This window comes from Lissotriton helveticus, chromosome 1_1, assembly GCF_964261635.1.
Source record: "Lissotriton helveticus chromosome 1_1, aLisHel1.1, whole genome shotgun sequence".
Taxonomy (NCBI): Eukaryota; Metazoa; Chordata; class Amphibia; order Caudata; family Salamandridae; genus Lissotriton; species Lissotriton helveticus.
In genome coordinates this window covers 364,220,157-364,247,695 of record NC_136057.1, presented here as the reverse complement: position 1 = coordinate 364,247,695, position 27,539 = coordinate 364,220,157, and the positions used below count along the sequence as shown (strand labels likewise).

Sequence of the window (27,539 nt, the reverse complement as noted above, 5' to 3'; positions counted from 1 at the left end):
CATGGCATGTGGGAGGATCATCTGGCCCTTCTCCAACAGGAGGTTTCGGCACTCCAGGCCAAGCGTGCCATCGAGCGTGTTCCTGTCCCAGAAGTAGGTCGTGGTTGCTATTCCCACTACTTTCTGATGCCCAAGAAGGACAAAGGCCTGCGTCTTATCTTGGATCTCAGGGACATCAACCACTTCCTCTGGAAGGAGAAGTTCAAAATGTTGATGCTGGTTCTGGTCCTGTCTGCCCTCGACCCTGGAGACTGGATGGTAGCGTTGGGCTTGCAGGGCGCTTACTTTCATATCCCCATCCTGCCGGCCCACTGGTGTTACCTACAGTTCACGGCAGGCCACGAGCACTTTCAGTTTACCGTGCTCCCCTTTGGCCTTACCGGGACCCCTCGGGTGTTCACAAAAGTGATGGCGCAGGTCGCAGCTCATCTGCGCAGATCAGTGGTTCCAGTCTTCCCCTATCTCGACGACTGGCTGTTGAAGGTGAGCTAGCCCCAGGCTGTCGTCTCCCACCTCCAGACTACGGCCGACCTCCTGCATTCACTGGGGTTCTCCATCAACGTGCAGAAGTCACACCTGACCCCCTCTCAGAAGCTCCTCTTCATCGGAGCGGTTCTGGACACGATGCAGTTTCGGGTCTATCCTCCCGAACAGCGGGTCTGGTATATTCGGGCTACGGTTCCAATCTTTCAGCCTCTATCCCGGTTTCAATCAGGTTGACCCTGAGGATGCTGGGCCTCATGACCACCTGCATCCTTCTGGTAGATAATGCCAGGTGGCATGTGCGGGCTCTGCAGTGGGACCTGAAGTTCCAGTGAGTACAGCATCAGGGGAATCTGTCTGATTGCATCCAGATCTTGGAGGGCACTGCACGACAATTGCATTGGTAGCTAATGTACCAAGATTGGGTCATCGGCAGATCCCTCTCCCTTCCCCAACCAGAACACACAGTGGTGTCAGACGCATCCCTTCTGGGATGGGGCGGCCACATTGGAGAGGCGGAGATCAGAGGCCTCTGGTCTCCAGCGGAGTCCGAGCTCCACATCAACCTTCTGGAGCTTCAGGCGATCCGTCTTGCACTCAAAGCATTCCTTCCCTCTGTCTGGGGAAGAGTAGTGCAGGTGTTCATGGACAACACCACCGCCATGTGGTATATCAACAAACAGGGCAGGGTGGGGTCGTGGCCTCTATGTCAAGAGGCCCTCCGCCTCTGGACACGGCTGGAACATCAGGGCATATCCCTGGTGGTTCAACACCTGACAGGTTCACTGAACGCTAGGGTGGACAAACTCAGTCACAGGTGCATGATGGATCACGAATGGCGTCTTCACTCGGAGGTGGTGCAAGGTCTCTTTCAGCAGTTGGGAGATCCTTGGTTAGATCTATTCGTTACCGAAGAGAACGCGCACTGTCAGCAATTCTGCGTGTTGGAATTTCCAAGCCGGCACTCGCTAGGCGATGCTTTTCGTCACAAATGGAGTTGCGGTCTTCTATACTCCTTTCCGCCTGTACCACTTGTACCCAGAGTGCTGAAGATCAAGCGCGACCGGGCCCAAGTCATTCTTGTGGCTCCAGATTGGGCACTAAGAGTCTGGTATCCCGAGCTGCTACACATGGCCATCGATCCTCCGATCAGACTGCCTCTTCAGAAGGATCTTCTGTCGCAGCAGCAGGGGACGGTCCTCCTCCCGAACCTGTCCAGCCTCCACCTCCTTGCGTGGAGATTGAGCGGCGGCAGTTGATGTCGTTTGACCTACATCCTGAAGTCTCGAATTGCAATCTTGGCAGGCAGGCGTCCCTCCACTAAGACGGTATACACCTGCAGATGGAACATATTTGTGGCATGGTGCACAGCAAAGGCTGTGGATCCCCTTTCCGCCCCTCTTTCTGAGGTTTACTTGTTCCTTCTTTCTGTGGCCCGGCAGGGCTCTGCTCTGCTCTGGTCACTATAAAGGGCTATCTCTCGCCATTTCAGCCTTCCTTAGGCTTTCTGATCACTCATCTTTTTCTTCTTGTTCCCTTCATAATGCCTCAGTGGGACTTGAACTTGGTTCTTACCTATATTATGTGTGCTCCCTTTGAGCCGCTACATAACTGCCCTCTCAGGCTTTTAACCTTGAAAACTGCCTTTCTGGTGGCCATCACCTCTGCGCGCAGGGTGTGTGAGCTACAAGCCCTTTCTGGCTGTTCATCTGGACAAGGTCAGGCAGCTACGTGGGCATCACTGCACACGTTCACCAGACACTACTGCCTGGACAGCCAAGTCCGGAGAGACAGCTTCTTTGGCCGTTCTGTTCTCCAGGACTTTCTGGTGTGAACTTAGTTTGCAGACCCACCTACGGGGTTGGTATTGCTGGGGTATCTATTCCAAGATAATTAATCTATAACTAACTGTTTCTTTCAAATGAACAAGTTACTCACCTTCGGTAACGATATATCTGTAAGAGACATATATTAGTTATAGATTCCTTACCGCCCCACCCATCCTCCCCGTTCTGCAAACTGAGTTCTAGGGTTAAGGACTTCCTTTCAGGGCCCTAGTTTTGTGCACTAGTAGTCAGTGTCTTCCATGGCTCTGCGCTTCTGGCGTGGAAAGTGTCGTACAGAACTGACATCAGCGCGCAAGGGCGGCGTCTATGTAGCTACCGCGACATCATTCTGGCGACCACATCGCCGACGACGAATGCGGAATCGACTGACGCCACCTTCCGACGCACAGGGGTACTGCTGACGAAAAACTTTCCGGATCCAGTCTGACGCCTGGGGGTAATTCTAATCTATTACTAACCTATGTTTCCTAGAGATATAATGTTACTGAAGGTAAGTAACTTGTTCATTACTAAAAAGGCTCCAATGTGAAGGCAAGCATACCATTTCCCTGACTTTATACCAAAAATGCTACAAAGTATTAGGGCATTAAATGTCATCAAGAAGAGATTTATTTCCAAAGTGATCCAAGTTGGCATTCTCGAGACAATCTATATTTGCTCTTTCGAAATAAGGGCTAAGGGACTGATTCCAAAACAGCTGGTGACTGGAAGAGGAGATGCCAGGCTTGGAGTTACAATGTCTGATTTGTACCTCTCACCAGAGATTTCTCACCTTGTGAATACCTCCATGTGCCAGATTGGATCAAAAGATTTTTTCACAGCATTGCTTTCCCTCACCTTTAAGTGGTGTTGTGCGGCTTCCCATCAACTTCATCCTGTCCAGGAAATTACATCTGAGCTGCATACAAAAGCCATCCCTGTGCGCTGATGTCAGTTTGTTTTTTTCCCCACCACTGGATGCGGATCTTGAGCTCGCTCCCAACTTTGCTAAATCTCTGATGAGATTTTTGGTGACAAATTCTTCTTCAGTGTGCAAGCAAACAAGCTTCCACCAAAACAACAGGGTTTATGCCTTGTAGAGACTGTCAAATGCAGATGTCTCTAACAGATATTTATGAGATCTGCCTCCGGTGTCTAGTGCCGTCGCATGACTCCAGAGCTTGCGACAACTGTGCCCAAATGAAACCCAAGGCATTTTGTTTTTGTAAAACTAAACTCTGTAGCTGAACACCAATGGAAGGCACAGAAGTCCTACTCCTGGTCGAAATTGAGGGCGTGATCATGCTCCCACCCATTCTTGCAACAGATATTCTTCTCATTCGAAGTCCTGCGATAAGTAAAAAAAAAATCCACCTCGCTCAATCTGAAAAGTGGCTTTCAGTCCCCTACAGAGGAACTGATACTCCCGCTTATTCTGATGCACCCCACAAGTTTCTGGGTCCATTGGTGACGTTGCTGTAGATATAGTCTGTGAAAGAGGCCACAGTGTACATATCTGATACCCTTCTGGCACCCTTTGGTGCACCTTTGGGGAACACAGATCAGAGGAGGCCTACAGTCAGGTTTCCAACAGTAAATCATCCTCAATGCCATCTGAGCCTCTTGACCCTGCTGTGGGTTTGGCCCTGACTCTAGGGATGACACCCAACTCTACTTCGATCTTGGCACCAAGATCCATGTAGATTCTTCTTACTATGTCGACGCCCGCCCCAATGCAGGAGGACCTAATTATTTTGTTTGAGTCTGAAACAAATCGATTTGACCATGACTGAAGTTATGTCATACACCACACCCAGTACTGCCTCATTCCAACTCTGACAGAACACTTCCTCACCCAAAAGCCTTCCACAACTTCTTGTTTGACTCAGACTCCAACCAAAACCAGCATAATCTTGGAGACGATAATGAAGATATAGAGATGATCCCTAATATTGTAATGATGTTAATTTACACAATGGTTTACAGAAGGCCAGTCTGGATACCTCCCCTGACACTCGATTGAGAAGTCCCACTCAATCCGTCATCTTCAGAGGAATCGGTTTCCTTTGCTGTGATCATTCGGCTTATGTAAAATGTTTTGGGTGTATAGCACCCATCCTTTCGAGTCAAGACCAATGAGCTGATGATGTTCTGCATACTGGACAGGCATTTACTGTGCTGCTTCTTACTTTTAATGAGGCTCTCACTAAAACATGGACCAAACCTAGCTCTTGCCCTGTAGAAATTAAGCAAGTGGCTAAATGCCACAGACCTGCACCAGGAGACCCAGCCTTCTTGACTCTGCATCCTACATCTGAAAGCCTGGTTTTCCAGGCCTCTAAAAGCAGGCTCAATCCAAACTCATTTCCTACGACTCATCCTGAATGAGAATCCAAATATATGTAAGCATTCAGAAAATGAGTATTTCCTTCTGCCAGCCTGGTCCTTAATTTAGCAATGCTACCTGTCTCTTAGGGAGATACTCACACATTGTGGGATATGGTCAGCAACAATGTGCCAGCATTCCGTGATGATATTTGTGCCAATTTAGAATACATCATCCAGGATAGGTAGGATGCAGCAAAGTATGTGATCAGTTCTTGACTGGACTCCGTTGACTGCTTAGGCAGGTCAGTGGTGCTTTGGAGCCATGCGTGAATAAGATTCAAGAGTTTTTGGGATGATGTCCAAGTATCACTAATGGATGTGCCATTGGATAGCGCACTTCTATTAGCAGATAAGCCTGTCCTAACACTGGAGCAATCAAAGAAAGCAGGGCCACAGTGTGCTCCCTAGACCTCTCTGCGGCTGTGCAGCAGTATCCCTAGCAAATGTCAACGCTTTCAAGACTTCATAAAGTGTTCAAAGACAAAGCTAAAGGTCTTCCCCCTCAGCAACAGGCCCCATCCAGTCCTTTACAAGCCAGGGATCTAGCCATGAACATCAAGACCAGCAGGGACAGCTTTCCTCCGCCCCCCACCACTGCTACAACTTCCAAACGCTTTAGTTTTTCCTCTGTGGCGCAAGGCCGCCCTATGGAAGGCAGGATATGTTATGAGCTCCAAGAGTAGAAAAGCTTCACATCTGCCAAATGGATGCTCCAATACATTCAACATAGATATACCTTACTATATCTTACCATTACAATCAGACCTGTTGCGTATCCCACCCACTTTAGAGCAGCTTTTGGACGACCTTTTGTCCATTCTGCAAAAGGAAGTACTGGCTCTTTTGTACAAAAGGGCCATAAAGAGAGTTCCTCATCTGAAATAGGTACCAGCTGTTGCTTCCGATCAGTGGTGTGACATGAGAGAAGCACTGGGATTGGTCTGAGCGGCCTGGTTTGACACTCAGATAGGGCCTTGAGAGCCTGTGTCTGTTCTCCATCAGGTTGTGCAACACAGCCTGGGTTGGAGAAATGCGAAGGGTGCATGTCGGTTTGGCTGTCCTAAGACGGCTGGCCAAACCAGCATGTGCACTTTGGTACCCACCACTTCTCTTCCATTAGGATAGCATAGCCCAGACCCGCCCATCCTAGACAGCCTCAGTGCTGAAAAATAAAATGAAAATAACATAGTTTTATTATCATTTTATTTTTCCTGTTGCACTGCCGAGAGAGCAGTGGGGCGACGCTCCTCTGCCTTAATGGAGGCAGCTGCTCCCATTATTTATTGTTGCTGCCGAAGAACGGAGACTTTTGTTCTAATTTATTTCTTTGCACTCTGAATTACTTACTGACAAAAAAACAAATTCAAGATGCTCATGTTGGCCCTGATTCTCTCTGCCTGGATCCAGGAGACTGGATGTTAGTGATGGGCCTACAGAACGCCTATATTTTGTTCCCCACCCTGAAGTCTCACAGGAATTACCTGCAGTTCAAGGTGGGCCAAGAGGTCCTATTGCTCCGTGCTCCCCCTTTGTTTACGAAAGTCATGGCGATGTTTGCAGCACACCTTTCGTAGGTCTTCCCCTACCTCGACAGCTTCCAGAGCCATCCTGGATACTGTACAATTTTGAGCCTCTCTGATTCAAGCCCTCCAGGACATTCAGGCTTTAGGTCTGATGTTTTAACTTCGGTTCTAGAACTTAATGAGAGTGGCTGTGGGAGTTTGTGGCCTCTTGGTCTCCAGCATCCTGCTTGTGGGCTATGCCAGATGGCACATGAGGGATCTGCAGCAGGAGTTGGTGTCTCAATGGGCTCAGCACCACGGGAACCTCTCAGATTCCATCCAGGTTTCGCAGGAAACTGCAAAAGACCTGCAGTGGTGCTGCTTGACCGCAATTGTATTGGTGGCCATCTGGGAGACGATCAGAATACTTTGGTCTCTGGCTTCTACATCAATACTCTAGCCCACTTCTCCATCAATCTGTTGGAGTTGAATGACATTCGCTTGGCCTTGAAGGTCTTCTTGCCGCCCATCCAGAGAAGGCTGCTTCAGGTTCTCACGGATAACACCACCGCTGTATGGTACTGTAACAAACAGGGTGTGAGTTGTCTTGTCTCCTGTGCTAGGAAATCCTTCACCTCTGGACCTGGCTGAGTCATCAAGGCATTTTGCTGGTCATGAACCAACTGGCAGGATCTTTAAACACCAGGTGATACGTCGCAGATCCGGAATATCAGCCTCACGTGGATGTGGCGCAGGGTGTCTAGGAGAACCCTGGCTTGATCTCAACACTCACTTTATCAGAGAAGCATTCCACCAAGATGGCGCCTCGATGCGATGCAACAATCCGGTGCGATAAGATGGTGCCCTCGATGCGACAACGTGAAGACGATGCGTGCACGCCCGGCAGCCGTGCGGTGAACTTAGTAACTCCTATGTGCCTTCCTGCATCTTACACTCGTACCCCAAGTTCAGGAGATCAGGATTGCATCCTTCTTGCGTTTGCCATCCGTCCTTGTTTAAATCATCTGGTGCTATGCATCTTCTTAAAGATTTATTTCATATGTTCCCACCCAAACATATTGTGGTGCTATGGTGGGAGCTTAATTTGGGTCTTACACTCCTTTTGTGTGCCTCTTTGAACCAATGCACAGCTGTCCTTTCTGTCTCCCGACTCTTAAAACAGACTTTCTCCTTGCAATAACTTAAGCCCATCATTTGAGTCAACTGCAATTTCTCTCTGCTCAGCCTCCAAACACAACCTTTTCCCTGGACAATGTAGTATTTGATGAATGAAAAGAAGCAAGTTGGTAATATCTTCTAGAATTTATTCTCCAGTAAATGAGCACGTCTGGTCAGATCCACAACTCATAGGAAACGGACCAACAGTAAAATATAGAACATTCATAACACCATGACTGGAATGTGGTACATGTCATCAGTAAAAGAATGTACAAGTCTTAAAGAAACACTTACCATACTAATGCAATATAAATAAATAAATTAACTATAAACTAACATACTACATATCTTCCCCTCTTTGTTTTTTTTAATATTTTTTTTTAAATTATTTATACACAAAAAACTCCTGAAATTTCGAAGGTCTAATGACACATCTACCAAAAGAAGATTTCTGGACAGATTCTCTATCTTGGTGAACAGGTATACAATCATCACAAACATTAGAAGCAGAGGCTTCATTATCATCAGCATTTGAAGGAGAAACTACATTATCACAAACACTTGAAGGAAAAACTTCATCTTGAGAACAATCACTATTTACAAAAGGATTAGAATCACAAGAATTCTGAACAGAATCTGAGATGTCGGATTGAATACAGTCAAAACACCAAAAATGCCCAAGAGATTTCTTTGTAGTATCCAAAGAAACATGTTCATGCTGGTGTTGAGATGGAGCTAAGCGACTTAAATGCCACTTTTCACCATTCTCCAACGTTACAGAATTCTCATGAATTTTCACAACTTTTTTAGGAGAACTAAATTTGCTCTGACCTTTCGGTACCTTCCTAGCATTTTTAATACAAACAAAATCTCCAATTTGTAACTTGACAGGTTTTGCATTATGTTTACAATCATGGTATAATCTATTTTTAGTTTGAGAAGAAGACAATTTAGAGTTTATTGCTTCAGTATCATAGAAAACCATATCATTCCTTTTCATCCAACCTGGATTAGTTTTTGAAAAAGGAACTCTACACCGCATTAAAGAAAAGGGACATTTGCCAGAAGAAGGATGTGGAGTAACTCTATACGCCCACAACATTTTCTTACTTTCACTCTCCCAAACGAGATTTGACTTAAAACATAACTGAATAGTATTTTTAATGACCCTGTTAAGCCTTTCCACAACTCCGTTACAAGAAGGGTGGTATAGAGGTGTAAACTTATGGTTAATTCCTTTTGAAGTGAAAAACAATTGCATTTCTTTAGACTTAAATTGAGGCCCATTGTCAGTTAAGACAGATGAAGGAGAACCTTCCTGGATGAATATACATTCCAAGAATTCAATAATAACAATTGTGTTGGCTTTCTCGACCACTTTCAGTTCAAACCATTTAGAAAATAAATCCACAATAACAATAATAAACTTAACATTGTTATCAAACCAATTAACAGGTCCCATGATGTCCATGGCTAACTCTTCCCAAGGAAATTTGGGAGCAATAACATTTCCCAAAGGTGGATTGAAGGTTTTCTTTGATTTGTCCGAAACGTCACAATTTATGCATGCTCTAACAAGTTTTTCTATATCATTATCCATTCCTGGCCACCAATACTGGTCTCTCACCCTGGATTTTGTCCGAGAGATGCCCGGATGACCTTCATGGGACAACTGCATAATGTGAGATCTAACAGACATGGGTGGAATTATTTTATCACTCCTAAGTAGAAATATATCAGAGATGGAAAGTTCATCGCGGACTGCCCAAAAACCCCTCAAAGAATCATTAAGATTCTTTTTGCAAAAATCCTTCCAACCCATTACAACTTTGGATTTAACTTCAGTAAGAAGTTTATCATCAGAATCAGCTTTGAGCCATTGGTCTTTAGAAAAACTGTCAAAAACGTTGCAAATAGACATAACATTTGCAACGGAAAAATCATTCCACGAATTACGGTCAGCCACAAAAATCGGTAGAGAAAATCTGCTAAAAAAATCCGCAATAATGTTTTTTTTACCTGGAACATAATTTATAACAAATAAGAAATCTTGCAAGCGCATGGACAATCTTGAAATCCTAGCTGTAGCTTTATACAAACCTTGTGTGGTTAATAATTTGGTAAGGGGTTTATGATCCGTTCTCACACAAAATGACATACCCCAAATGAATTTTCTAAAATGCTCTAACCCCCACACAACCGCAAGGGTTTTCCTTTCGATTACTGAGTATTTTTCCTCAGTAGGCGTAAGGGATCTTGAGGCAAAGGCAATTACCACTTCCTGATCAGATTCAGACAATTGAGTTAAAACTGCCCCCAAGCCTTTAGAACTAGCATCAGTAGTTACGAATGTGGAGGCAGTAGGATCAAAACCTTGCAGGTTGGGAGCACAGCAAACAGCCTGTTTAATAATTTCAAAAGCTTGTTGACACTCCTGTGACCAAACAAAAGGAACTTTGTTCTTCAAAAGAACCCGCTTAGGAAAAGTTTTCTCACTAAAATTAGAAACGAATTTGGAGTAAAACTCCGCTAAACCCAGAAATGATCTCAAGTCATCTTTGGATTTAGGAGCAGGGGCATCTGAAATGGCTCTTATGAGTTTAGTCTTAGGCTTTACTGGAGAATTTCAATATGGCGGCACGTACACGTCACGTCAGGTCACGTTGGTTGACCTGAAACGCGGTGACGCGCACGAACAACACTGGAGCGTTGTCGAGTGAAGACGTTGCTAAGAGGCAGGTTCGAGGGTGAAGCTCGAGAGCTGGAGCGAGCGTCTGCGCATGGAGCAACGGAATGCGTTCAAAGGTAAACGCTTTGTGCGCGAAAGGGTGGAAACGCACAAAAATGAAATTAACTCGTACACTCACAGTTTTCGGTTTTGAAGGTGTTCAGGAAGCGCCGCTTCACTAGTCCTAATGAAGGTAGAGTTGTGGAAACGTAGGTTCGTTTTTGAAGGAAATCGGCTTACATGAAAAATTCGCGAAAAATTTTATGTTGAAGGAAACTTCTCAGCATCCCAATCGTCGCCAATATAATGTATTATTTGATGAATGAAAAGAAGCAAGTTGGTAATATCTTCTAGAATTTATTCTCCAGTAAATGAGCACGTCTGGTCAGATCCACAACTCATAGGAAACTGACCAACAGTAAAATATAGAACATTCATAACACCATGACTGGAATGTGGTACATGTCATCAGTAAAAGAATGTACAAGTCTTAAAGAAACACTTACCATACTAATGCAATATAAATAAATAAATTAACTATAAACTAACATACTACAGACAACCTGGTGTTGAGGACCACAGGTGCATTTTTGCCTTTCATGTCCGTCATCCCATCCTTTTGTGCACTCTTTGCTCCTCCACACCACTCGAAAGAGGAGGAAAGACTCCATCACTTGGGCCAAAAAGAGCCTTGAGTTCATCTTAGGACCATTGGGATGACGATCAGTTCTTTGTGGGGTTCTCCAGAGCAAAGAAAGGTAAGGCAAAGATGAAAAGGACCAGATATAAGTGAATGGTCCTCTCTATTAAGATCTGCTATGCACTGGCCAAGAAACTGCATTAAAGACACTCATGACAAATATAAGTCCAAATATGACCGCAAGAGACGTACTGCTGGGGGGTAGTGAGGTCATGGTTGGTATGTCTGTTATGGTCAAGAAAATGGCAAATTAAATTACAAAAAGTAAGAATTGGAGCCCATAAATAAAGGAGTGTCCTGCCTAATAGCAGTTTGCGGCTGCCTGGCCCTTGAAAAAAACAATTTGTTCAAAGAAAAGTAAAGAACAGGACGGGTGTATGCCAAGGTGCTGGGGGATAAACAGCCACAGAAGAGCATGGAGTCACCTGGGAGGAAGTGGGGGACAGCAACATGCACAGGGGAGCAATGACAAGAATCTGGAAATGAAAGGGCTGAAAGTAACAAATGTATGGAGTGATGACGGCGCAAAGGAGGAACAGAAGGTGGGGTTGAAAAGCAACAGAAGAGCCGAGAGAAGTGGCAAAGCAATGGGCACCATCGGTGAGGAAGGGGGTTGAGGAAGGATACACAGCAGTGGGAGAGGTGGGAGGACCAAGGATGAAGTGGAGAGGAAGCTACATGCACCGTGGAAATAGAGGGCCAAAATATAAAACAAAACAAGCAAAAGGCAGATAGGGGAATACACATGGACTCTCCTGGAGTGGTGAAAAAAAAAAAAAAATTAGTTCCCTTAATGTGAGCAGTGGAAGCATACAACACTTTGAGTCAAAAATACTGTAAAGCAGCTATCCTCCAAACGAGAAACAAACACAGTAAGAGGAAGGAAGGCAAATGAATAAGATGTAAGGATTCAGACTGACAAAATAATCAAATCAATTATAAGCAATGGGCTGACCTAAAGCCCACTCAGTTCAATTCTTTATTAAGGTTTGGAACTCAAAGTGACGTCCACTTAAAAACTCCAGGAATAATCACAAGATGAAACAGAATTTTACATTAAACATATAAAACCTTTACCATAAAATGTTATTCATGAAAATAACAGAAGGCAAAGCACGTTTTTTTAAGGAAAAAAGAATGCAGCAGCATTTCCTGAAAATTCAGATTTGTACCGACAAAATCTCAGCCATAAGAACAGCAAAGGATATCAGTTAAAGTAAAAAATATATAAAATAAAAAACATGTACAATTATAACGGGGACTTTTTCAACCTGAGTGCAAATTTCTGCAGGTTGTATAAAGATACTAAAGGGACCAATATTAGAAAAAATGAAGACAATAAACGTAATGAAATAGAATTTTAAAATACAATTAAAAATTCTTTAACGTAACAGGTAAATAGAATTAATTATGTTTACCATTTCATAGTGATACAAGGAGAAAGTGGGTGGCATAAAATCAAATTAGTCAAACCCGCAAGTAAAAGAAACTTCATTCAATCTAGCGGCAGCAGTTAAGTGCAAAATTCCATAAATAATATAGGTATACTAGAATAGACAACAGTAAAAAGATAAAGACACATAATGCAATGAAAAATGAATACAAATATAATTGCTTTAAAGCAGCAAATAAATAGAATTAGTTATGTATACAATTTCATAAAAATTCAGGAGAAAAGTGAGTGACATAAAATCGATTAATCAAGCTAGCATGTCGGAATGAGAAATGTGACTGAAGGATAATGCCTAGACCCCCTATCTAGGACAAAGACGTTAAATAAAAATTGAGAATGGGATAATGTTAACAACTTTGACCAAATAGGGACCCTTGTGTCTAAGTCAGTGAAAGGGGATTACACTACTGGATAACCCCTGCTCACCCCCTTGGTAGCTTGGCACGAGCAGACAGGCTTATCTCAGAGGCATTCTGTTAAGCATTTGTGAACACATACAGTAATACAGTGAAAACACTATAGATGGACACAACACAGCTTTTTATATAAATTCTTTATATATACTTAACACAAGACCAAAAACGACAAAAATCCACAATACTGTACTCAAAATAGACTCAAAATAGACTTAAAGATGGTAGAAGTCACTTAGTTCAAGTTGATGATAAATGCGACACAGTTCTCACAAAAGTATCTGGATGCGTAACGCGAAACAAAGAAAATGTTCACAGAGATAGGGATGCGTAGGTTCCTTGCTTCGTGGGAGACGATGCGTCGCGCCTCAATGCTTGCGCTGAGTAGGGGCTGCGTCTTGGTCCTTACCGGAGAGGAGGTGATGCGTTGATTCTCGTACTGCTTTCCGGTTACGATGAGACAAGTTGGCGCCTCGATGCAACAATCCGGTGCGATAATTTGGCGCCCTCGATGCGACAACGTGAAGACGATGCGTGCACGCCCGGCTGCCGTGCGGTTAACTCTGTAACTTTGGAGCCGGTGATGCGTCGGGTAACAGCTTTGACAAAGGCGCGCTTCTCCGGCGATGCGACGGCAACAGCTGTGACCGCGACATGCTTCTTCTCGCTGAGTCACGCTCCCAGCAGGCTTCTGCAGACAAAATTTCCAGCAAGGAAATTCAGAGGGGAGCTGGTGGTGAAGTCTTTTGTCCCTGAGACTTCAACAGGAGGCAAGCACACGTTCAAGCCCTTGGAGTAATGTTCTGCAAGATGATGAAAGTTCTTTGAAAGTTCCTTCTCCTCTCCTTGACACTGAAGACACCACTGTAGGCCAACCCAGCAACACAGCACACTGGCAGGGGGGCAGTCCAACTCCTACAGTGTCCTTGGTTCTTCTCCTTGGCAGAGGTTTGTCTTGTTGTTCCAGAAGTGATATAAATAAAGTCTTGAGGTCTGGGTCCCCATATTTCTAGTGCAAAATCCTTTGTCCTCTGAAGGCAGAGGGGCCTGTACCTAGTCCAAACCAGTCTGTGCAGTCCTGGAGCACTTTGTTTACATGACTCCTTCTTTCCGTTGGCAGGGTGGGCCAGGGTCATCAGACACACCACAGGAGGTGGAATCAGCATTGTGGAAGGCAGGCACGGTCCTATACAGACCAAGGTGCTACTCCTCCCACCCATCTACATGCAGATTGGTCTATTCAACCTTGTGCTGACCCACCCTGTCTCCTGGAGCCACCCCAGCCCCTGTCACTCACAAACCAGACATACAATACACAAGCTAGCAGAGGCAGGCTGGATGGTTAGGCAAGAAAATACCTACTAAAATGACTAAAATGTAGAAAAGGGAAGTTTCAGGGACTGTCAAGTGGATGCACTTGCCAAGTCGACATGGCAGTACTAGACTGCACACAGGCTCTGCAATGGCAGGCCTGAGACTAACTTTACAAGCTGCTTCTGTGGGTGGCACAACCAGTGCTGCAAGCCCACCAGCAGCATTTGATTTACAGGCCCAGGGCACACATGATGCACTGTACTAGGGTCTGACAAGTCGATCAAATACCCCAATCATGGACACACTAATCAATACATCAATTTAACATAGGGAGCACTTGCACTGTGGCACTGAATAGCAGTGGCACAGTGCCCAAAGCATCTAAATCAGCAAAAAATATGAAAAACAGAGGAGGCAATCAGTGAAAAAATGGAAGGGAGACTCACGCCAATGGTACCAGGTCTAACAGATAAGATAAGATAAAATAAATGCCCTGCCTCCTGCCATAAAAACCTCCTATCTAAGGTGAGCAATTAGTATAAATGGTTTATAATACTATTACAAAGCTCTGAACTTTAAAACAAGTGTAAAAACAACTTTAAAAACTTAAATATTTTAAAATTAATTCATTCTTTGGGAAAAGGAGGAACTCATGAGCTGGTACTACAGTTGTAATATTATTCTATAAAAACGATGAGCGTAACAGACATAGGCGATATGGTAGTAAGGCTGGGCATACAAACAGAATATGATCTTTGTTCTGAATGCCTATATTACACAAATTACAGTATCTCCCTGTGCTCAAGGGGGGATCAACTTGCCGTTACGTCATTTAAGGGTAAAAGGGTCATACGAAATAAGATAGTAATAGATATTTCTGGGCAACTCTCAGGTTACAAGAATTAACCATTGTCTTCAATCTTTCCTTTAGTTGGCAGTACTTGAGATCTCCTTGATAACTAATAGTGGTGCTAGAGCTTTCATAAAAGCTTCCCACAGCCCACTCTGATTATTGGTATTGCACCCAATAGGACTTTTGACAATACACAGCTACAGCTCTCTCTAGTTGAGACCTAAAAAATACCATGCATCGAATACTACTGAGGACTGGTTGCCAACCAATAAATAACTATTTGTTTATTCAAAGTGAAATCACATCAGATAATTTCACAGTCATACAATAAATTACAGCATAACAGAGCAAATACCACGTGGCCAATAAAACTGGTGACCAGAAACGGCTGCAGCAGACATTTTTTAAAGTGAAATACTAGCATTTAAGGGCCAGATGTACGACCTTATTTTGCATGAGTAAATGGGTTTGCTACCCGTTTGCAAAATAGAATAGGGCCATGTACAAACCATATTTAGAAAGTCACAATTTTTTTGCGACTCGCTAAATAGGATTTGCGACTCACTCTTAGGAAGGGTTGTTCCATGGGCGACCCTTCCTAATAACAACTCGCTAAATTATGTAAGAATGTTTAGCAACCGCAATTGTGGTCGCAAAACACTCACAATTTACCGTCCTCTTGAAGAGGGTGGTAACCCATTCACAAACTGTAAGAGGTCCCCATAGAACCCCTTCCCCTTTGTGAATGCAGGGGAAAATATTTTTTAGGAACAAGCAGTGGTCCCAGGGACCACTACCTGCCCTTAAAAAATGAAACGAAGGAGGAGGAGCCGCGCCAGCGACCAAGATGGCTGCTTGAGCATTGGCTCCGCCGGCCGCCACATCCTGACTTGCCATCCGGCACATACTCCTGAGCCCAATCCCTAAGAAAAACAGGCTGCATTTTTATAAAGAATGCTTTATTTAAAAGCAGTCCCAGACATGGAGGTCTTCTGAGCTCAGCAGGCCACCATACCTGGGAGGGTCAGCCATTCCCACTGGGGCGCAAATTGCGAGTGCCTCGTAACTATTTATGAGGCATGCAATTTACGACCCCATTGGAAATGCAAACAGTGTCTCTGACACTGTTGTACATAGCATTTTGCGACTCGCAAATTGTGACTCTCAATTGATCACAAACTGAAAGGGGTCCCCGGGAAACCCCTTCCCCTTTGTGAATGCAGGGGAAAATATTTTTAGGGGCAGGCAGTGGTCCCAGAGAGCACTACCTGCCCTTAAAAAATGAAACGAACATTTTTCACTTTTCTTTTTTTAAATGCATCCCATTTTCCTTTAAGAAAAAACGGCTGCATTTTTTAAAAAACTGCTTTATTTAAAAGCAGTCCCAGATGTGGAGGTCTGCTGAGCCCAGCAGGCCACCATACCTGGGAAGGCCAGCCATTCCCAATGGGGTGGCAAATTGCCAGTGCCTCATAAATATTGATGAGGCATGCAATTTGCGACCCCATTAGGAATCGCAAACAGTGTCTCTGACACTGTTGTACATGGCATTTTGCAACTAGTAAATTGTGACTCGGAATTGAGCGCAATTTGCGAGTCCCAAAATGCTATGGTAGTACATCTGTCCCAAAGTCCTGCAACTCCAAATTTCTATTTTGTGAATACACTCTTCCACCTAACCTATTTTCTATTCAGGTGTAATTTTCAAATATTTTAGGGAGACAGTAAATAGAATGAATTGTAAAACTACAGAGCAAATGTTGATGAGATGTTACCAATGTTATCAAATGTTGATAAGTGCATCAACGGGTGGATTGAAATGTTGCTCAAAGGAATGCAAAGCGTGGTTTTCTATTGTGTTTCAGGCATATAATTATGCATCTCATTTTTACATAGTAAGCAAATTGAAAAGTACTCCAGATAGATGTTTCTGCAAGTCAGTCAGATCTCGGACGTTCTACAGAGGAATCTGTAATTTCATTCAATAACCTGAAGGAGTCTGGGGAGGTATTTCAAATACGATAGAGCAGCCCTTGTTAGGAAAACCATTTGAGATGCTGTTCAGACTCCGGCAACTGCCTTTCTTTCCTTGCCTAGTAAGGGAAAGCCACCGAATATCGCTTTGAGATTGTGTCTTTTCTAATAACTATCATCTTGCATTATCTTTTCACATTATTATTAAGCTCTTTGTCACCCTCGGTATACATAAAACCTATTAGGCTGGAATTCCTCAGACTGAAGTAAAAGAGGGTTCTAAACGAATAGTACCAACATTATAACCAAAAACGTGTGTCCTAAGTCAAAAAATGTTGTGAAAAAGGTTATTTGATCTAGCTGTGTTTCAAAACTTTCTTTCTGCAGATGATGAAGTTACCGTCGGGAAGTTCTACGCAACCTTCTTGATCCAGGAGTATTTCCGAAAATTCAAGAAGCGCAAAGAACAAGGCCTGGTGGGAAAGCCGTCCCAGCGCAATGCGCTCTCCCTGCAGGTATGACTCATTCATGGATTTGCATTCAATGATATAGAACTGCATGCACTCACCATAGATGCCGACTACACAGTTGGGGCTAAAATCAAGAAATGGTGTTGTTTAAATTGATCTTGCATCTATCAGCATGCCTACTACCAGTCACCATACATAGATTATTTAGAAAGCGATGGCAGCAGAAACCCAGCAGGCCTATCAAGTTTACCTATTTCCTTGCCTGTTGCTGCATATGGAAGATTGTGGATACCCTACTTAGCCTCCAAATTTCAACCAGAATTTCTCGTAATGGCTCCAGAGAACCCTCTCACATAGACTAACTCCTGTCCAAGGAGGGGAGCGTGGCCAAGAGGACGACCAGGATGGTCACATTATTATGAGCCAACAGCGGAGTATGCTCCTTCTCAATTCTGGTGGCCAAAGCTTAGAATTCCCTTCCCCTGCACCTCAGGACTGCCTCATCGCTCCAGCAATCCAAGAAATAACTCAAGACCTGGATGCTCGAATGAACAGATCATCTCATAGCAGCTAGCAACCCCTGTGCCTTGAGACCCTTACGGTTGATTTGCCATGCTTCATAAATGATTGATTGATTGATGAGCTCCAACGGCTCAGCACTCCATACAACATGCTGAACGGACTCCTACACCCTGCTGCAAGTGCAATGTCCCCACCATGGCTGCTGTGTTATAGAGCGGAGGCACCTGAAAGCACCCGCTGTCCGCTCCAAGATGCGGTGTAGCCTGGCGTGGACAGCTGAGCCGTGGCTTCGATTGTTGACTGGCCCGATGGGCGTGTCCTGCACGGCTTCCCCCGCCCGGTGCGTTGCACAATGTCTCCATTGCTCCAGGCCTACTGTAGTGGCTGCTAAACTGCAGCAGCGGTGGGAGGTAGAGGGTTGTGCCGCAAAGTGCAAGGAGCCTGGGCCTGCAGTTTGCTGAGCGTAGACACAGGGGTTGGTGCGGCCTGAAGCGTTCCCTACTGGTAGCAGCGGGCGGTCTAGGATGACAAGTCCCAGAGGCAACTTACCATCCGCATTGTATTGCATCGCAAAGGACGGACCCCACCCCTCCCTGCGTGTGATTGGGAGAAGGGGCACTCCCTTGGAAATAACGTGGTGGCAAATTAGTGCCATTCAGGACTCCTGTGATGCTTTTTGTTGGTGGAGAAGTGTTCCCCCTTTTTTGTTGAGGTAACTGCGGACTGCTTGACCCACACTGCCCGCAATACTCATTGCTGAGAGAATTCAAAGTTGGGGTTGACCAATACAGTAATGGGCCTCTGTTGATCAGTGGTTCTTCTAAGGTGTTACTGACTTTGAACGTGCCCTCTCCTTGATGCGTCCCACGCACGTCAAGACTGCAGCCATGATGGCTGAACCAGGGCCTGGTGGATCAGATGGGGGTCCGAAGAAGGGGTGAAGCAAAAACTCTCAGAAATCCTGAAGGCCATACCAGACATCAAATCTACTCTAGAGCCCAAGATAGATTCTCTGGTTAACGACATGGGTCTACTTCGTAATGAGCATATTGGCCGATGGACCATATGGACAACTTGAAATCTACAATGGTGGCCCATAAACCCTCAGCTGTGGAAACAGACTCCCGCATCAAGGTTCCCCAGCAGGAGGAACATTATCTTAAGAAGGCAGACGAGGCAGAGGGCCGATCATGCCGCAAAAACATTAGGATTTCCCAGAGCATATTGAGGGCCCCAGCATGGAACTTGCCTGGAGGAGAGGCTGGTCCAGACTGTGATGGGGGCACATACTCCACTTTCTTATCAGTGAAATGGGCCCACAGATACCGAACAGCCCCCCAGACCTGTGGTCACCCGTCTATTCAGTTACCACAACAGGGCCCATGCCCTGCAGGTGGTGCGAGCTAAGTGTATATGGCTCGTGGAAAATGGCAACATCAATATTTTCCCTGATGGGGGTTCTTAACAGAGCCAACATGGCGGACATGTAAACTCACTGCTCCGCTACGGCCTTCTTACTTCCCCTGAGTAAATGGCAGGCTGGGGGCCTATCCGACCCCATGAAAGCTGGGTAGATGGCGGCTTGGAGCTAGACTACACGGTGAGATAGTTTTGGATCAGACGCGGGCAGTGGTGATGATTACAGAGGTGGTAGAGCTGACTGGCCTGCGCAGCAGCTGCCATTACGCCTGCCCCGTGATGGAGTGTTGATTTCATGGAGGCTGGTAGACCCTGGTGCTGCAAGATCCTGCTGAACTGTCAGAGGAAGCCTGGATTGCGGCTACGGCTTCCTTGTGGGCCAAGCAAGCTGTGTCTGAGGCGGAAGAACTCAGCAGCGTGTGATGGCTGTTATGCACTTGGCCAGCCCCATTGGACAGAGCTGCGGCATGCGCTGACTTCCCTGCCGGCCTGGTCTGCTGATCGGGGGTGGATTGCTGGCTTCTTGACCACCCTGGGTGCGGCGTCGCTGACTGCGACAGACTGGTGGGGCCACGGTGAGCCATTGGTGGGCCTGTACGGGGAACGCCCCTGGGTGCACCTGGGGAGAGCAGGGCGCGGAACAGCAATGCTGGAATGGCCCTGAGCCTGAATGGGCTGATACAGGTGAGGAGCAAATGATGGGTCTGCGGTGTGCCCTGGGGGGCGGGAGCGGCGGTGGCTGGGGCGATTGCTGTGCACAGGGGCGGATCCCTTTCTGTGCCACAATGATGAGGCTACCTTGCCTCTTTGCCCAGTGTGCCTGACTTTTGCTGGCCTCCTGGAGGCGAGGGAAGGGTGGTGCTGCTGCCTTGGGCTGAGTACTGGCTTGTGGCGGACTGCCGGTTCTGCTGCTGGCCTGAAGCCCACCTCATCAGTGTGACCTACATGCCTCGAGGGTGCTGCCTGAGCCTTGCATCTCCCTGCGTGAGACGCTGCTGGGCCCTATCTGCAGGACCAGTTGTGTGTGTTGGGAGTGACACCAGATCGCCGGGCACTACTGTCCCCCATGTGTTGCTACATGTACCCTGTTGTCTACGGTGTGTCACTGCAAGGCTGTGTTTGCTGATGAGTGTTGGGAGACCAATGGAGGATGTGCTCCAGCATCATGTACTACATGTACTTGGAGCGATTCTGAGCAGGGCGACAGAGATTTGGTGACCTCGCCTGGAAATCAACTGGACCGGCCTGGCTGGGGCTTCGTAGACGAGGACCGTGATTGCCTCTCAGGAGATCAGTGCCCGTAGGTAATAACACAGAATGAGCCCCTACCCCCTTGTTGGACTGTTGATAAGGTGTGCCCCGCCTCATGACCAGGGAGAAAAGAGTCAATGAACGGCCCGCATGTGGGGATCTGGCGGAGTTGCCTGGTTTGTGGTAAAGGACGTAACCCTGTGTTAACCGCATAGGTACTGCTCCTGGTGAACGGCATTAGGACTGTCTTTCTAGGTTAGCGCACCTGCCCGCGTAGTTGGCAGCCATACTCCCTGGCTGAAACGCACCCTGAAAGAAATGAGAAATCTAAGGCCAAACTGGCGGGGTGTCGGAGCCTGGCCTGATCTCGCAGGGAAATGCTGAGGACTCTGAGGGTGTGGCTTTTCCACCTGCAGCTGCAATTTGATAGGATTCTGTTCGCCATTGCTGACACAAAGGCCACACTCCAGCAGGAGATTGGAACTGTTTCAGTAGGGTTGGGCTTCCTGCAAGTGAAGCAGCACAAACGAGCTAATAGAGTAAACGAGGTGGAGGTGGGCCTCAAGAGATACGCCCAGCACAGGTTTATTTGACAGGTGGTGGCGTTGACGGACAGAGTGTGCACCCTGGAATATAGGGCTGAGGATGCCAAGGGACGCAATCGGCATAACATCATAGTGGGGCCGCCGGAGGGCACTGAAGGCAATAATATGGTGGCCTACCTTGAGCAATTGCTTCAGACGGAGGTTGCTCTGAATCAGCTGATGCATTTGTTCACCCTTGAACAAGTGCATAGAGTGCCTGCTCGGCCGCCGACTTCTGGCTGGCCGTCCTGCCTGGTGGTGGTGAAGCTTCTCCATTTTAGAAATAGAGATGCCCTGCTGAAGAGGGCACAAGAAGATGGCCCGTACGCGGTTGGGAACAGTAAAGTATTGCTGTTTCTGGACCAAACGCCCGCCGTCCAGGCTAAGTGGGCCTCCTATGTGAAAGTGAAAAGGGCACTCAGGGAGGAAGGGATCCAATACACCCTGATGTTTCCAGCAAAACTTAAGATTATCCTTGAAAGGGCTTGTGCCGCCGTTGCGCCACTTTTTTGGGTTGCAGCTGCGTAATCAATGTGGCCACGCTGTGCCCTATTTACAAAGTAACCTATCTAGGCAGATGCGTTACTTTGTAAAGGCCTGCACAACATTACACCTGACGCAGGTATACTGTATGCAGGGTGGGCGTTCCCCATAAAAAGGGCCTTGTAGAAATGGTGAAGTGAAATTTATGAGATTTCACTAGGCTACTTCTACAACTTGACTGCGTCAGAATCCTTACGCCTGCTTCAAGCAGGGGTAAGATTGACGCAGGTCTTTTCACATGGGACTCGCCCATAGGTTATGACACATAGCTGGAGTTGCATCAGTTTTCCGACACACTCCAGCAATGTGTAATTTTTGCACCACCAGATACCTCAGTAAGTCCCTAAGCAGGATAGTTGCTGATAACAAACTTACTGCTGCTTTGTCTAATCCTCATCTCGGTACCTTAACTGATTCTTTTTTAAGGATTAAAGGCTCTTATCATTTTGAGCACTTTATAGATGATATTTATCCTATTCTAGCCAGGAAACGTTATGTTCAATGGAGACACGGTACTCTACCTTTAAGAGCCTTTACTAGTAAATGGTCCGCACTTGCAGTGAGGAATTGTCCTGGGTGTAGCTGTGACACAGAAAATGAACTGCACGTTCTCTTCTTTTGTCCAGCTTACTGTAAGTCCAGGAAGTACTGGCTCGTACCTTTGTGCAAGAATATGGGTTTTGTACAGTGTAAGCATGCTTTTAGAGTCTTAAAAACTGATACGACCACACACATTGTATTTGCTGTTTTGCAATTCCTGGCAGCTATGTGGCACAAGCGCAGGCATCTTATTGTTAATCAATGACAGTGATTACTTTCCAGCTGACATGATTTGCCTCACTAAAATTATGTACTATTTTAGTACACAAGTTTTTAACTACTCAAATATGCATGAAACAATGAACTGAATTATTATTCCTGAATACTGTTTTTTATTTATTCTGTACTCTTTTATGGCATAATGCCGAAATAAAGATTTTATGAATGAATGATACCTCAGAATTCCTGACGTATCTGTAAATCTTTGTGCCATGGAATGCCGAAACACGGCACAACCATGGCGTTGTAAGAATGGCGCTATGAAAAATGACGTATCACTGTTTCTGCCCAGCGATTCGTAACTTTTCATAAATGAGGCTCTCGTTCTTGGTCTGGTTCGGCTCCAGCGGACTCCCGCAGTAGCCCAAGGGAGAACTTGCGTAGGAGAAGAAAGAGGCCTTGGAAAGCCCGGAATAAGAGTCCCACTATAAAAAAACAACCGGAAGCGGAGCGGGTGGCTGTCTTGCAAGCCACAGCAGAACTTATGACTCAGATGGGGTCAGTGTCTGGATCGGACTCGCGATCTGATCAACGGTCAGCAGATTCTGAATCAGACTGGTCGGTCCTGGCGAATTGAGATTTGCCTATGATGACCCCTCAATAAGTGGAGGATCTCATTTGACTTTGGGGTCTGAGTGCTCAAGGATTGATTTCTTGAACACGGATGATTGCTCCCTCTCATGAGAGACCACACACATTCTCTTTATGTTAGCCAATTCAGGGAATCTAGGTTATACGGTGAGCGGACTGTGCTGTCCACCTCCCATCGTATTTTTTCTATCAAAAGGGGGCTAAAGGGTCCATTTCCCACCACTCTCTATATTTGCCGAAAGATCACAACTGTGAGCGTTGCAGTGCATCTGGCACACATTTTGTAGGGGGTTTGGGGTGCTGTTACAAATGTTCTTGAACTTTTATTTTGTAAGTTTGTACAGTGATGGCAGCTGTTGTTGGGCCCTACATTGAGGGAGACATTCAGCCAGAGGGTGGGGGTTGGAACTATGCAGGGAACAAGATACCGTAGTACACCTTATGACAGGCACAGACCAACATACTATACTCCACTACCACCTATTCACCTGGAACGTCCAGGGCGTGGCTGGCCATGTTCAGAGATATAGAGTCTACCAGTACTTGAGGTGTCGCAGCATTCATATTACATGTCTTCAGGAGACTCATCTTTCCTTAAGTGATCTGCAGAGGCTGCATAGGAGGTCGAGGGGCATGATAGTGGGTACTACATATTCAAGATACACCAGGGGTCTTGGGGAGACAGCCTTTACTATGAGGTTTTTACCTCGTTGTGCCTTTACCACTCATTTTTAGCATGCATATTTTTAACGTAAATGTGCATTTACAACGCATGCCAATACCACGCATTTAAGGTAAGTTGGAGGAGTGGGTGGTCTCCCCCCACAAATACATTGTTTTTTAATCTAAAAACAATGCGTGGTATTGGCATGCTTTGTAAATACATATTTGTGGTAAAAACATGCACGCTAAAAAATGTGTGGCAAAGGCATGAGAAGTAATTACCTGCGTTGAACCGTCGTACAACCGGGGTCTTGATATGGGTGGCCCCATGGGTCCCCTTTTCCTTGCAGCATTGAGGGGTGGACCCCGAGGGCAGATATGTAGTAGTGGAGGGCCTGCTGGACAGGCTCCCATTGTAACTGCTCCTGCACCTAATATTTGGGATGGGGAGATTGTGTCCCCAACATATCACTGGATTGTTCGCACCATCCAGTGTCGGGAGCACAATCCATAACACTAACAGAATTCCTACAACTTTGGGCGATGCTCACACAAGTATAAGACATATGGCACTTCCTCCACCCGGACTCAAGGGAATACTCATGCTACTCAGTCTTACATGACTTACATACCAGAGTTGACCTGTTCTACTTCATCGCAGAAGCTACATCCCAGTGTTGGGGCAGAGTATTTAGGACGCACTTTACCAGACTACAGCCCACTCCAGCTTACCCTGGTCTGGTGAAGAGGGCATAATTATTTATTTGTTTAAGAAGCTTATAAACATGCATCTATCCCCCAGCGGCACCTTAGCACCCCTGATCATTGGATCAGCACCCCTGATCACTGGATCTTCAGAAGGATGGTGAAGACCTGGCTTTTCTCCAATCATTAAATTCTCTCGGACGCTTCACTCTATTTTTGACAGTCAGCGCTGGGACGCCCTGTTGCTGGGGCAGCCATGCGGTTTATAAATACTATAACATAACATAACCTCCCCACGTAGGCCATGCACGATGCAGCATTCTACGCCACTCTGCAACACTATTTCCATGACAATGAGGGAACTGCCACTGATGAATTAGTAGTAGTTTATTTAATAGTCAGGCCACAGGGCCTGACTATTAAATATGTTTACGGTAATAAGCTCCTGCTTCGCAAGGACTTGCAGCAGCTTTAGGCATGTTTTGGATGGGCCTACCACTCTCTCCTATGGGACGTATTGCAATCTCTAAGATACTAATACTCCCATGGTATACTTTTCTGCCATTCTGATCATACTCACCAAAGGATTCGTCGAAGAGCGTTGCTCATTATTGATAGCACTGATATGGGGCTCAGGGAGATGTAGAGTAGCAATAGCTAAACTGTATGTTCCTCTCTCCGAGTGCAGCTTTGGAGCCCGAAATACTAGAACTGCAAAGCAGCCGCACAACTGCAGTGGGCGATGTGCTGGTTAGGTAGAGAAGGCACACTGGAGTTGGGACACTAGTTTGAGGAGTCACGTCCGACAAGAGTTTTAGAATGGTTTTGGGTTCAAACATGATGACACCCAAGGGAAGAGGGCACATTCTCATGAGGGTAGTGAGGAAGTGCTGGGAAATCTACATGATCTTACACAACAGGCAGATCTCGCCTTCCTGAGCTCCCTCTCCGGGCACTATCGAGTTGCACGGCTCTCCACTCAACGTATGATGTGAGCACATGGACGGAACAGGCCTTGGTACATGGGGGGATCCCTGATAAGATGCTTCGCCCCTTTGAAGATCTGGTGGAAAATGAGTATATACCTCCAAGAACCTTCCTCCTTTATGCTGCTCTTACCCATGAACCTGCAACACCCTTCCTTCTGCAGACACTCCATACACACGAATGAGCCAGACGCAGAATACCCAAGCCTGTAGAATGCCATATGCCACGACAGGTGTCAACTGTTTAAGTCATTAAAGACATACTGGGAAATCACATTTGGGCAGGCTCTTTCGGACGGGCAAGGAGAGCAGTGTTTAAGTATGGTCAAACGCATCTCTGCCAACTCCAGACTTAAGTCCGGTCAAATCCATTGCTTACATCATACTTACCTTACCCCCAGTGGATAGGCCATATGTTTCCAGGTGCCGGGGATGCCTGCCCACATTGATCTGCTGCAGCAGCGGATTTCCTTCACATGGAATGGGATTGTCAGACTATCAGACTATATTGACATACATATCTGCATAACAGGTAGACAAATAACTAAGGAGGCCACGCACTTTTTACTGGGACTAACAAAATGCGCTAAAAAACAAAAGTCGCGGAATAAGTTAATTGATTTGGCCCTTGTCCTAGCTATACAACTTATAGCCATGTCCTAGAAATCAGCCCTCCCTCCTTCCTTAACATACTAGCTCTGGGATCTCAAAACCAGGATCCTTGCAGAATTAGATACACTACACCCAGGTGGCACAACCATAGGGAGGGTTGCTCAACTCAATGACTCTGGGAGGGGACGTGTCTGCAGTGAAGGCCAAATCCAACAAGAGACAACCCTGAGTATGGTGTGGTCACACACACTGATAAGCTGTGTTTTAGGCGCCTGTTTGTGCCACCTCCTGGAGTGCCTATCCCACATACAACACTTGCCTAATACCTATTTTAACCCAACTTCACCCACGCCCTTCACTGGTGGTCCCCCTAGAAACGAAAGGCTGCAGCCCACATTAAGCTCCAAATGTTTCAGAATTACGTTGTTTTACTGTTTGTTATATTTCACATTTGTCTGCTTCCGCATGCGAATTTTACAGTGGTACACTTGGACATACTTGTCAGTTGTAATGCAATATATGTTGCACCATCCAACCTTGCTTACAGGGGAATGTTCATTGTTCGAATGAGATATTTATACATCAGAGTTGGCTGGCCCTAATGTCAACTCGCAATGTAAAAATCTTCTTACAATTTATAAAGACGTGAGGATAGAGGTTGTCTGCAATACTTCCCAGTAAAGATCCTTCCTGAAGAGTGCTGTGTCTTTCCATTAAAATGAAAGTTTTTCAATTTACCTTGCATCCAGAATCTAATCTTGCACAATCAAGCTCTATGTCTCCGACCACCCATCACAGAGATGAGCAAGTACGTAATGTTAAGGTCTCTCGCTCTTAAAGTATTTTCATCCTGTATATTTCATGTTAACAGGAGGACACTTACTTTTAAGCAGGCTAGAGTCACTTTGTGTTGGGCTTGCATGATGCATGATGATGAAAGCCTTCTAAAGGCTAAACGTATATTTTAATATTTCCACTCTCTCATCACAGATCTCCATTTCTGAAGTTCTTTCTATCCTCCTTCATCACACTCAATCCTCGTTTGTACTTTTTAGGTCGAGCCTAGCGGCAGCGCGCATGCACTGCTTGCTCTGCGAGACTGCGGTAGTAGAGTATGGGAGAGAAGCCGCACCCACTCTCCTCCCATATTTTTCATTGGCTTGTGTCATTGTCTTTCGTAAATGCTGCCTTCGGATTCGTTAATATGCTTGTTAGTCCCTCCTTAGTACGGCCTTATATTCATTTGTAACCTCCCATGGCGACTGGCACCTTTACTATTGTTACAGGGGACCTGTTATTTAGTCTGTAAGCACTATTTATTGAGTTTCTCTTACTGCAGGCAGGACATGTGCTGCTTCATCTGAAACCGCTTGTGTTCTTTTAAGCAGCACGGCTGCCCCCGTAACACGGGTGCCAGCTTTCAATCACTTTAACCCAGCATTATCTCATGTCTGTTTCAACCCACCCAAGTACAATGGATTTAGAAATGATTAGTGAATTAAGTCCTGTGAATTCCAAGTAGCACATAATCCTGTGCTAATGGGCTGAATCTAACAACAGC

The 27,539-nt window shown here is 45.8% G+C and overlaps 1 protein-coding gene across 6 annotated transcripts in view; it reads left to right on the top strand.

Moving 5' to 3' along the window:
* CACNA1C (calcium voltage-gated channel subunit alpha1 C) overlaps window positions 1–27,539 on the top strand; it is a 2,299,705-nt gene that overhangs the window by 2,160,344 nt on the left and 111,822 nt on the right. For all 6 annotated transcript variants that reach the window (XM_078673661.1, XM_078673663.1, XM_078673662.1 and 3 more), the window contains one exon: window positions 17,201–17,328. In XM_078673661.1, coding sequence (XP_078529787.1) covers window positions 17,201–17,328 — 128 coding nt within the window. The remainder of the gene's footprint in view (window positions 1–17,200; window positions 17,329–27,539) is intronic.